At 28.9% G+C, this 13,524-nt stretch overlaps 1 protein-coding gene across 8 annotated transcripts in view; it reads right to left on the reverse strand.

Annotated features, from left to right (window-relative positions):
* Positions 1 to 13,524, reverse strand: part of LOC123268146 (homeobox protein araucan-like) — a 39,198-nt gene that overhangs the window by 13,482 nt on the left and 12,192 nt on the right. For 6 of the 8 annotated variants that reach the window (XM_044733028.1, XM_044733029.1, XR_006510170.1 and 3 more), the window contains one exon: positions 2,501 to 2,896. In XM_044733028.1, the coding sequence (XP_044588963.1) occupies positions 2,501 to 2,896 (396 nt within the window). Of the gene's footprint in view, positions 1 to 2,500; positions 2,897 to 6,602; positions 7,040 to 13,524 lie in introns of those variants that run through there. The other 2 variants (XR_006510173.1, XR_006510175.1) reach the window with 1 other exon arrangement.

The raw sequence follows: 13,524 nt of genomic DNA on the forward strand, positions 1-13,524 counted from the left end.
TTATTATTATTATTATCATTTATAACGCGTCTTACAAAAGATTAATTAATAATTTCAGCTGCCGGAAAAGAAAAGACGTAAATATTGTGGATAATTATTTTACACGGAAAATTAATTAACCCCTTAATAGTATTGTGAATATTTAGTAACTACCTAATGAAAGGGCTTGGGACTCAAACAATACAATATTTAAAAATAAAATAAAGTGGTAAATGAGAAAAAAAAAAAAAAAAATAACATAAATATAAATGAAAATAAGAGAAGGAGAAAAAGGTTGGCGCCAAGAAGTTTCATATTACACGTCTGGATCTAATTCTTATTATATGTGTTTCTTAATTCCTTTATTTAGAGTAATAAATCTAATTATTGCTCTCGAATCGACTTGATTTACTTTTATTAAATAAGTATCGTAAGTTTTTTCTTTTTTCCAAATACATTGTCTAGTAATATAATTTAAAATAATAAATTTGTGTAATATGTTGAGTGTGATTCATTGGTCAGAATGTAGAAAAAAATGTGTAGGTCATACGACCGCATCTAACAATCATATACGCATGAGGACCTCCAAGGATTAGTTGAAGGAATCTCGGGGCCTTTTTACGACGTCGGGCCCGCGGGTGGTCGCCAGGACGCCAGGACGCCAGGACGCCAGGGCTTAAACGCTGTCGTCACGACGTCTTAAATTATAATACTACTCTACTCACTTGAATCTACTTGGATCTACTCGAATCGGTTTTTCTACTTGGCTCAGCTGGTCAACTGGTCAACTTTACATCACTCAACCTTAAGGAATACCTTTTTCAACAGTAATATAGTACTATATTGAGATTTAAAATCTCCAAAGTCACGTGCATTGTTAAAATATATTCAGATAAAAATCCTACCGACTTTCTACGAGCACTATTTCAATTTATTTTACAATTATTTAGTTAATTTTTTTCAAAAAATATACCTAAATAGTTAATAAATCATATTAGTTAGAAATAATAATCATTTTTTTTTTTTTTTTTTTACTATATAGAGAGCAGAACTATGAACATATAAATGTATATGTTAACTATAATCGTATAAATAAGGGTATATAATAGCGGATAGCGTCTAATCGAATAAAATACTTGAGATAAGATGCAATTAGACGATGAAGCCGTAGTCTTGGATTTGCTTATACCTCATGAACGCTGGCAAATACAAAAATACATAAATACTTTTATGCGTATATTTTACATAAATGTAAAAAGTATTACGTCGAAGGTTACTTCGAAGCTCAACATGTCGCCTGCAAGCTTTATTTTTAATTCTAAAGCCAACTGATTATACAGATTAAACAGATAATAATATTAATAATAATAATAATAATAATAAAATATCTATTTATACAGATAAAAATTAAACTAATAAACTTAATTATTATTATAATATATATAGATATCCTTAGATGAACATTAGTAGGACCACCCTGAACGCTTCAGAATATAATTCAGCATAGGAAAACGAGGACTCTATACTATACTACTCATGGAGCTTAAACTCGACTGATGCTGATGCTGATGGTTATTGCCCTTATTGTCGCCACGTCGCGCCACGCCGCCCATTTCATTCAATGCTAATCCGGGTCTTATTACCTTCTTATAACGCTCCACTACTATACTTGTGTACATACACAGAAAGATTTCTACCGACAACAGGATCTCAAGGAGACTCTACACTCTATTCTACTTCATACCAAGAGTCCTTCACCATACATATCCTTATACATATACTTATACATATGTACACACACCCCTTAATATGATTAATATTATTATTATTATTATTATTTTTCTCTGTTTCCTCCTCCTCCTTATTCTACACTTTTATTTTATACCGAATACACATCAATAGCACGTGCTCTTTAAAAGCTATTATATTTTATGTTATTTTATTTTCACAATTGTGTTTTATTATTTCAACTAATTTATACAAACAATTTTATTTTATTTATTCATAAAGAATAATTATTCTATATGCATTAATATTTTATTGGTTAGATTTTAAAAACGATAAAATATTTCTCTCATATATAAAATCGAAAAAATAAACTTTAACCACTATATGTGTAGAATAAATAAACGAAAAAAATCTAAACCTTGAACTATTAAAACAAAATAAACATTAATGGATGTTACTAACAGTGAGTCTTACATAGTTTAATTGCTAATAAATGAAAACTATTAAACACATACAATAAAATTAACATTATAACATTTAATATTTTATCGTTTATTTATACTCATATCGTGTACAAACATACGAGTTTATATGATTAGTCTTAATTAAATGATTAGATTCAAAGTTTTAGTTTTATTTACGGTCACTCGAAACGAGGGACTTTTATTTTATTATCACCGATGTATATAATGGACTTGTTATTATTAATAATAATTTTTAGTGTTTCATAATAATCATAAATAACATAAATCTATGTAAAAGTAATAATAATAATAAATTAGATTAAACTTACAAGAGGTGAGTAGAAAGCAGAACTGTCCATTCCAATACTGGGATACGGTCCCTGATCAGTCGCCGAGGGTGTTGGTGTAGGGTACGTCGAATAAGAGGTGGCTGGAGGGCCCAGTCTTGGATAAGCCCCAAGGGCCAGACGCGCTGCACTGTCGTACTGACACGAACATACAGTTTGTCCGGTAACCGGATCGGTCATCATCGGTCTTCCATTTTCACAACATCCAGCGCCGGTGGAGCTCCCAACTGGGGTTTCAGCGCCTCCAGATCCACCAGGTACTGCGCTACTCGTCGTCCGGGCATTTGACGATGGTGACAGTGCGCTAGGACTCAAAGCTCCTCCAGACGACACTGCCGGGGATGTAGCTGTTGTTGGTTGTCCTCCGCTTACTAGCAACTGCAGCAATTCAATTCAATACAATCTATCGTTATTTTAAAATAAAATAATCAAGTACTCGAGTATTTTTTTTTTTTTTTTAACTGTAAACCGATATAAAACAAATAATAATTTTTATTTTAATTAAACTAAGGTTTATATTTTCAATGAGTCGAGAATTCTTATAAGCATAAAACAATCCGTGAAACTGGCGAACCAGATGCTAACTTTTATAGTTACGACAGATAATAAAAAATATAAACGACCAATCTGGATACATATATATCCATTAAAATATTATTATTATTATAATTCTCTTTATAAAATTATCACTAATATTGTATTTGGAGCGAGAATTTGAATTTCTTAAGTAATAATAATTAGCCAAAAATAATATATATATATTTATATTTGTATAGCGTGTACAGAGTTAACCGTTGCACCTGATGTGCAATTCCAGAATAAGAGTAATATAACCGGTTTTTGTTGATGTACAGCGGCTGGACTACGGTTGTGTCAATACAGCGTAAGAACAAACGTAGAGAAAATTTATCCAGTGACTGGTAATAACCAACTAGTCTCTACTGGTAGTATGATTATTTACTTGTATATACATATACTATTTGTAGTTAGTTATTATAATAACTTGCTTGGTATATCAACTTGTAACCCGCATACTTAGTAAATACTTTAGTTTACTTTATTTATTTATTTATTTATTTATATTTTAAAGCTTATCGATAAAATGTATTTAACTATGCAACAACACTGTAAATCAAAGTGTTTTAAAAATGACTACAATGCTTTAAGATAGAAACAAAACATTTTATGTGTGTTTTATTAAAACACTTGGATTTACAGTCAAGTGTCAATCTTTAAAAAATTTTTTATATAATTGGCTCTCCTTTAAAATATCGATAATCGATAATCGATAAATAATTAAATTTTTCGTTTTCCATTTGTAATTTCTTTTTATTGCTCCAAAAAGATCTACCCTTTAATCTTACAGAATAATATTATATAGATAAAAATTAGATAATAATTACGATATTTAATTTCTGATTAATTAACAAATAAAAAACTTTAATAAATTGTTTTTATAACGCTATCACGTGTATATCAAATTTATTTAATAAATCCGAATTTTTAATCTATAATATAAGTAGTCGTATATTACTTGTACATTATGTATTTAAATATTTGTTTGTAATAATAGTAATTAATTGAAATATGTTTAAGTGGTATAAAAAGATTTGTAAATAAATCAGTATGTAAAAACCTCATGTTTTATTAAATTTAATTATAAAATTAACACTGATTATTATCCAAGATATCAGTAAATGTATGTACAAGGTAATCAAGGATATCAGATTATTCCGTCGGTCTTGAATTGATGGTGAAAAATATATATTTATAAAAAAAAAAGGATTATGTGTGTATATTTTAGTATTACTCATTTTAATTATAAAAGACAAATAATTTGTAATTGTAGAGCATAGAGTATTATTATTATTTTTAATAATGTCAAAAGTAGTAAAAATTAAAATGATCCATAATTGTAAACGCCAGTGTGAGCATATATTACCATGTTATTATTCATATGTTACATATGTTTACCAATTGTGTTGTCATTGGTATGCGGGAAACACGAATCACACTGACATATCTACATTGTAAGAATAAATATTTTCTCACAACTTTATTTTGTTCTCTTTCGTATGTATATATGTATATACATATACGTATAAAAGTTTTATCTTACTCTCTGTACTTGGATATAATACCCCCTGGTGAACCCTTGGGCCCCTCTTTATATGCTTCAGTCATGAGTGGCACAATCTTATTCAGATAGATTATATAAGAAAGTTAGGTCCTCATATCCGTATACTCAAGCTTATTATACTTATATATATTAAGTACTTTGTACGTCTGCGCTCGCGCCTGCTCTTCAAATGGAAACTAACAAAACATTATTAAGGCCGGGCTTTTCAAAATATGTAAAAAAAAAAATATTTTTTAATAAATTGTCAATAATTATTGTAGAGCTTAATAATGGCTCGTTTGTAATTGAGAGAAAGTTTTTTTTTTTTTACATAGCGTTGATAATGATCTAATTTTAAATTAAATAAATAACAAGTTAGAGTAAGTAAGTTTTAATAATGTATAATTGTGTGATATTGTGAATTTTTTTTTTAATCGAGGTAAAAATATTGTTTTAATGTCACTCAGAGAAGGAATAACAATAGAAATTTATTTTGCTCCTTTCATATTGTATTATATATTTTTTATTAATTAAGTTGTATTTTTTAGTAAAGCCGAAACTCTTTATTATATTATTATTTAGCCATTCATTGTATTTTTTTTTTTTTTAACCACAAAAGAGGATAAAATATCTATTTATTAATTTTAACAATATAATTTAAATTTTATTATTGAGAGTATTTAAAAATTATCGAATTAAAAAATTTTTAAATGTAGCTGATTTTTACATCAATTACTTGATTTAAAATGAGATTTACGATGATTTTCAAATCATTAGAAATAGAATAGAGTTAATTATTTTTACTATACTTATCTTGGTTAATTATGATAAATTATAATGTAATATTTCAATTGTAATAACCATTGAATTAATGATTATTTAATTATTATAAATAAATAACTCAAAAATTAAATAAAAGAATTATCTTAGGCATTATTTTTTCGTTAGTAAATAACATTTAAGTAAATTATTAGTTTTTATAATTATGGTTTTCAATTATATCTACATAGAGTTTGGAGTTGGAACAAACAAAATATGATCTAATTGTTTGAAATTGAATTAATATTTTTGATAGATTGAAAAAAAATTAACCGAAACGCGTGATGTATATAATAGTATGTATGAATTACAATTAAACATTAAATTAATCAAATAACAAAATAAAAAGTAACGATTATTGATATTGTCCAATAAATTTTAATTTTACATACATTCTCCACAGCATAAGGAGATTAATTTAATAAATAATAAATTATACAATTAAATACTTAAATTCAGTTATTTAAATTGAACTGGTACTAAGGTAATTAATGGAGTTTATGCAATTATAATAAGATGACAGTTAGCCGTTGAAATAAAACGTTGAGATAATTATTTTTAAAACTCAACGCACAAAATATTCAATTTTGCGACAGGTGTATCTATACATGACAGTTTCAACAGAATTTCTACAATTAATATTAAATAAACCTCATTACATATTTATGCTGTTAATAATATATGTATGTATTTATATATTTTATGTATACAATCGATTGGTATCGTAATATTATTTTATTATTAACCATAATAAAAATTATACCAGTAAAAATTTTAATAATCGCAAGCGACGGCCGTCGCTCCAAAAAAACAATAACAAACAAATTAATTAATTTAATTTGACAAAAAAAAAAAAAAAAATAAATAAATAAATAAAAAACAAGCGTTTATCTATAACAAAAAAATAAACTAACAAACTAACGGTTTTAGCATAAAATAATAACCGATAAAAAGCCATCAGGAAACTAAAAAACTAAAAATAAATTGGCAGGTGCACGTTTTAAATCAAGTAGAATAAAAACCTGTCTCTTATACCAATTACTTGCTCAATTTAAAATTATAATCACATAAAAGTTTACTTATTATTTTATTTAACTGGTTAAAATAATTATTGAGGTTACTGGTAAATAGTTTAAACAATTTTACCTGAGATGCCGACGGATAAGAGTATCCGAATTGCGCGTACGCTGACATTACAAACAAAATTATTTTACAGTTTTGCTTATATATTTATAATCACAGAAATTTAACACGAGCACCCACTGTAGCACACATTTAAAGTTAATTCACTGTTTTTTTTTTTTTTTTTCTTTTACTTACTATCATCAATAATATGTTAGTTAGTGGTTGAAATAAAAAATTAAAAAATTAAAAAATTAAAAAAAAAAAAAAATAAACAAACATATGTGTGTTTAGCTTTTGTATTACTTTTACTCCAAATTCAGGCAGTGGTATTTAAACTTTTGCTTCATTGTAAAACACTTTGTTCTTTTGTTTATTGGCCACGTGTTATTATATAAACAAAAACAACAACAACAACAATAACAACAATAACAATAACAACAACAACAACAACAACAACAAAAACAACAACAACAACAACAATAACAACAATAACAACAACTATTAATACCGGTAATAGTAATAACAATGAGGATTATATTAAAGAAATTGATAATTTTGTTGCAATAAAATAAAAAATATAATAATGCAGCACTAGCACACGCGAAAATATTAAAAATCTAAATGAAAAAAAAAAAAAAAAAACAATTATTTATTTAATAAGAGAGTAGTCCGTCCCCTGCTCTCACAGGGCTCTCCAGTCTTCGACTGACTCGCTTACACTCACACCACTTCATCGGTATCCACTCTAAGGCTCAAAATCAACTGAAACAACCAGTCCCTCTTACGGTCTTACTATTAACTAATTTACCCCACTTTTTGACCATTGGGCGGGACTAAAATTGCGACAACCAATCACAGAACAAGAAAGCAAACAAAATTGACTCCTAAGAGAGAATTTTCAATAAGGCGATTGGCTATGGAAACAAAAAAGGCGTCTCTTATATTAGACACGCCCAAAGCTCCGCCCCGAACAAGAAAATATCATAAAATGATGCGGTTTTCTTGTTTCAGTTTGCTTCTTCGTCTCGGATGAGTATTTTTGGTGAGTTCTCTCACTTGTTACGCTCTGAGCCGATAGAGTAGAGTGGATACGTATGTACGTATATGTATGTACGAATAGTTTATCTTTGTTTAGCACCAGAGAAGAACAAAGAGCGAGGGTGTTTACGCGGCTCGACTCTTGTCAACTTCGTTGGCACGGGACTTGAATAAATCTCAGCTTGTCTTCACTTTTTTTTTTTTTTGTTTTTTACGTTTTTTTTTTTTAAGAACCTTTATAGTTGTTCCTATTCATTTTTACCTGATACTAGAATATTGCCAACACTCGTGTATTATATTTATATATGTTTATTGTATGTATGTATGTATGTATGTTTTTTGGAGTTATCTTTATAGAATGATAACTGTTTTAAAACTTTTTTATGTTTACTAACACTTGAATAGTTTAGATAATAACTTATCCTTGTAGTTAATTATTAATCTATAAGTATACAAGCTTGTTAAGATATTGATTATTTACACTAATTTATTATTTTTTATAGTAAAAATATTCACGTTTTCTATTCATTTTTACGGAAACAAATAATTCTTCATATATCAGAACTAATTTTCTTTACTCAACATTGAGTCTTATTAGAAATCATGATTTTTTTTTTATTTTTAAAAAAGTACCGTTCAAATTTCAATAGAAATTAATTTAATCAAAGGAAATAATATAATAAATATCTCGCATAATTAAAAGTACAGTTTCAGAAGATGTGACAGTAGTAATTAATAAAAAATTATTAAAAACCATCTCTGACTTTTTTTTAAATGCAACCCGTTGTATAGGTAAATCAAAAGAAGCTTCGAATTTGAGATTTTATTGTTGCAATGTCGACGGTACTGCATTGATAAAAAAATTAGGAAAACGGTTGACCCTAAAGGCCATCCCTGCAACTTCCCGCTAATTCCGTTAATACCTGGCCGCTTTTTTGAGCTCTTCGAGCTCAAAAGTACAATCTGTGTGTTGTTTTAAGCTCTCCGAGCTCAAAAAGATACCTTTTCTATAGAAGTTTCATAGAACACTATTTTTTGAATGTTCATACCGCAATAACTTTTGAATTAATGAACCGATTTTTACGCGGTTGGCGGCATTCTACGTAGTTTTTTAAGCCTTATAAATAATTTCTAAGTTTCAATTGGTCAAATTAGAAATTTCGGAGTAACTCTGAAAAAACACTTTTTTCGGTTTTCTTTCGTTCACGATATCTCTCGAACGAATCAACCGATTTTGACAGGATTGGCAGCAATCGACGTGGTTTTTCAAGGTTGAGAGCTGATTAGTTTTTGGAATCGATCGGTTGAGCCGTTTAAAAGTTATCCCAAAAAAACCACTTCAGAAAAAATTTTTTTTCCTACTTTTTTTTAGATTTATCCGAATTTCTCAAAATCTATCCGTCCGAATCGGTTCAAATTAACAGGAAATCTAAGTTTGCGAAGCCCTTTCCAATGGCACCAACCGCGATGAAATCGGTTCAACCGTTCAAAAGTTATAAGAGGTTGACATACTTACACACACACACACACGCACACATACATACAGACATAGTGACACCCTCGCGGGAATAGTCAGGAAAGCTTCCTAGGACCTCAGAACGTCGAGATCTGATGAAAACTCGATTTTCGAAAAACGGGGTAAAACTAATAACTTCCCGATTTTTGAAAATTTTCAATTTTCTTAGCAGGAAGTTAAAAATTGACTTTTGACTCAAGAGCCAAACTCTTGAACCAAGAATTCTATTTTAAAGAAAATGATTTTCTTGACTCAAGAAAATTTTCTTAGACCAAGAATAATTTCTTAGCTCAAGAATTTATTCTCTTGACTCAAGAAAATCATTTTCTTCAAAATGGTATTCTTGGTTCAAGCGTTTGGCTCTTATTGAGTCAAGTCAATTTTTTTATCAGTGTGCCTATAATAAAATGAATATATTTACCTAAAACATACCAGTCATTTAGTATAGAAATAGAAAAATTTAATTTTCTTTAAATTTATGGATTTGGTATTGTCTTGATAATTAAGAATTTATAAATACAAAAAAAGAAAAATGACAATAAAAGAGAAAGTGGAAAATTGAGTAGATATTTCAAGGTATACCTTCCTATTGTACACAGATTGGAAAAAAAAAATGGTTTTTGAAGATAATATTTGTGTTAAATATATTTTCTATTGGATTTAAAGATTTTTGTTAGTGAAACATGTAACCAAAAATTCTTATAGTTCGAGGTTAATGGGATTACCGAGACAGGTCGAAAAATATCTAGTTTTGTCTAGGTTGGGTCTGCATCCCTAAAAATGGCTCTAGATATCATTCTTAGCCCTAAGTTATATATATATATAAACGTATTTACTCGGCTGTTATTTCTCTGATTTGGTTAAGCCTTATGTACTCAATGTAAATAAGCCGAATATTATAAAAAAAGACAAAAATGAAATGTTGGGTATAACATGCTGGAGCATCTATATCTTTGTATAGGGAATAACGAAATAAGGTAAAGGAAATGAGATGAGCAACAGGCAGGATCGTTTGTTAAAGATAAGATAACTTGTTCAGGATATACCTGAATATATATATATATATATATATATATATATATATATATATATATATATATATATATATATATATATATATATATATATATATATATTTTCTGATAGACCAAAACTAAAGTTTAACAAAGTTTTAACGGCAATCTGTGCTACTCTATTACTATTTCAAGCAAAGATATATACTTTTATATATACACGTATATAGTACCTTATACCGGTAGACGCGACGCTAATGCCAGAATACAACCGTAGATCGAGTTTTAAAATTTTTATGATGATTTACCGCCCTTTGTCAAGACAACCATAAAAATCCAATGACCTGCCGATTATGCAATTCTAAAACATTTTTATTGTATCCATCTTGCCCAAGCAATACCCAAAATATATTTTGCACAACATTACTTACAATGTCATATTTACTAAGTAAATATATTTTTCTCTACAAAATAAATGGTTGTTGTCATTTTGTCGTCGATTTTTAACAGCCTTTTATTACTTTATTGTAAATTATCTTTTATCTTTTTATGGTGCCTAAATAAACATATATATAAGTATATGTTTTTCTGTATAGACAAATATACTGAAATTTAAAGTCAATTGTAGGCGTACGTATTTTTAATTAAAAATTTTCCTACCACAATTATTGTATTATTATTATTATTATTATTATTATTCGTATACGTTATGTTATTAATAAGTAAATTTTTGTAATATATAATAATAGACATTTGAATACAATGACAATTAATGAAATTAAAAGTATGTAATTTATTAAAGAACATAAAATATAAGTGCCGAGAGACGGTATCAGATAAATAAAGAGTTTTTAAATACACACACTTGTTTAATGTCTTTGATCGTCTTTGTCATTATAACTTTGTTATATTATATAGTATTTATTTATGTACACTCTGCAATGATATAAAGTGCATGAAGTATATAATAGTCGATATATTGTATATGTGTATCTATATGTATATATATATATATATAAAGGTAACGAGTAGACCAAAACGGTTGGGTTATTCACTCCGCGATTAATCATACAGCGTACACAACTATCCACAAGGATATATATCCCTGAACGTTTTGTCGCGGCAATAACGACAGTCACGCTCTCTCCTATATTGCATGTATAATTATCGATGCGCATATACATAACTAGGGATATATACATATACAACTAAAGTGGTGGCATGCAGGCTATGGCCGGGTGAAGAAGGTGTCGTGGCTATGGTCGGAATATATATAGAAGCTTATCCATCCAGATCCAGGATACACCCAATATTGATACAGACAACCGGGACTACCTAACCTCATCAGCCTATTCTAATCAACCTTTACGAATCTGCTGTTAATATATATTATCAGCACTCTTAACTATCCATTAACACACTCGAAAAGTCATTCAAAATTAGATATTAATTTTAGTGTTTCACAAAAACTAATTACTATATACATTAAATGAAAAAAAAAAAAAAAAAAAAAAATAACAATTAAACAACAGAATAAGTTATGAAGAAAGAATATCATTTTTTATATTTATTCATATAATAATATAAATATCGGTAAGATCCCATACAGGAAGCCCCAGAGTTGAACGACGGGGCCATGCCTGGGACATTATTGGGAAGCCCATCTTGGCAAACCTATATTGTCCCATGCCCGGGCCATAATTGGGCAATCAGCCTTGGCCATTCCAATGATTACCCAGGCTTGGGCCAAGACTGAATAACCTAGCCTTGGCCAAGCCTAGAGTCACCCTAACTTGGACCGGGACTGGGCAATCTAGCCTTGGTCAATCCAATGATTACCCGAGCTTGGACTAGAACTGGGTCCCCCAGCCATGGCCATTCAATGGCGATCCAGACTTGGGCCAGGAGTGAGCAACCTAGCTTTGGCCGACTCAATGATTACCCGAGCGTTAGCCAAGACTGGAATGCCTAGCCTTGGCCGTTGAATGGCAACCTAACTTTGGCCATTCAATGGGAAATCCAAATTCAATTAATCATTAAGTAATAGAATTTGGAACAGTAAATATTTATTACTTAACGAATATTTGATAGCAAATGCTAAAATTGAAAATTTATTATTTCAACAAAACAATTGTATATCGTCAAAATTGATACGGTCTTAAAAAAAATTAAAATATTATAATATGATATTAAAAATATACAGAGCGATTTAAAAAGTCTAAAGTTAATGTAAGAACTTGACTTTTGCTTTTTTTTTTTTTTTTAAATTATTAAACATTTGTAAAAAATAGATAATTTTCATCAAAACACAATATTAAATAACATAAATTATATAAATAATAAACCGTCACACTCTGTCATCATATAGATTTAGCTTATATGAATGGTGAGATGTGCGTTAACTTATCGGTCGTACGGCGTAGGGGTTAGTGGTCGGTCTGGCAAGCGCGCGGCTCGGGTTCGAATCTCGGTTTAAAGTAAATGCGATTTTCACTTAATTTCTATAATTAGCGAAAATTAGGTCTAAATTAAGAGTTAAGTCGTCTAAACTTGCGTTAGCTCTACATCAAAATTGAAATAAATTATTGACAATTAAAAAATTCCTTTTTTATAATTTCAACTAACAACTACTCATTTTATACAAAATAATTTAACCGTTTCGTAGAATTTTACTATTTTATTTCAGAGAATTCAATTTATTCGAAATTGGGTTCTTAATACTAATTTGATTTCACATTAAACAATTAAATTCTAAATATATTTTGTAATCTACTTCTTTTAGTAATTTCTATAGTGGTGAATAAGCCTGGGCTTGCTTTGGCTTAAGAACTTGGGCCAGTCTTGGTTAACAATCTTGGGCCAGTCTTGGTTATCATGCTTGGGCCAGTCTAGGCAAACAAGCTTGGCACCGCACCCTGTTATCACTCCAGACTTCTACCAAGGCTGGGCCAAAGTGGATTTACAAGCATGGGCCAGAGATAGACAGCATTGCGCCAAGCATGGCCCATATCTGGCCCCGTCGTATTGTCCTGTATGGGATATAACAGTTTTTAAACTCTATTTTTGACATTTTTTAAATACTTATTTTAAATTCTATAATTTAGCGACAAATTACCATAAAAAATCATAATAATATACTTATTTCCAATATGTTGTGTCTAATTTCTATGTCCTTGAAATAAATAAATTATCTCAGATGTTAAAATATTTTTATCAAGATTTTTAACAAGGACACTAAATAAAATATTTTTAACGCTTTTTAAGCAAAATTTTATTAAAACAGTCGAAAGCGACGGATAGTTTTTGTATGGCCATAAAAGGGAATAGAATAAAGTCACTGGTTTAATTATCGGCAAGCTAAAGTTTAATTTGTTAT

The sequence above is a fragment of the Cotesia glomerata genome, linkage group LG6 (genome assembly GCF_020080835.1).
Source record: "Cotesia glomerata isolate CgM1 linkage group LG6, MPM_Cglom_v2.3, whole genome shotgun sequence".
NCBI classification, from domain to species: Eukaryota; Metazoa; Arthropoda; class Insecta; order Hymenoptera; family Braconidae; genus Cotesia; species Cotesia glomerata.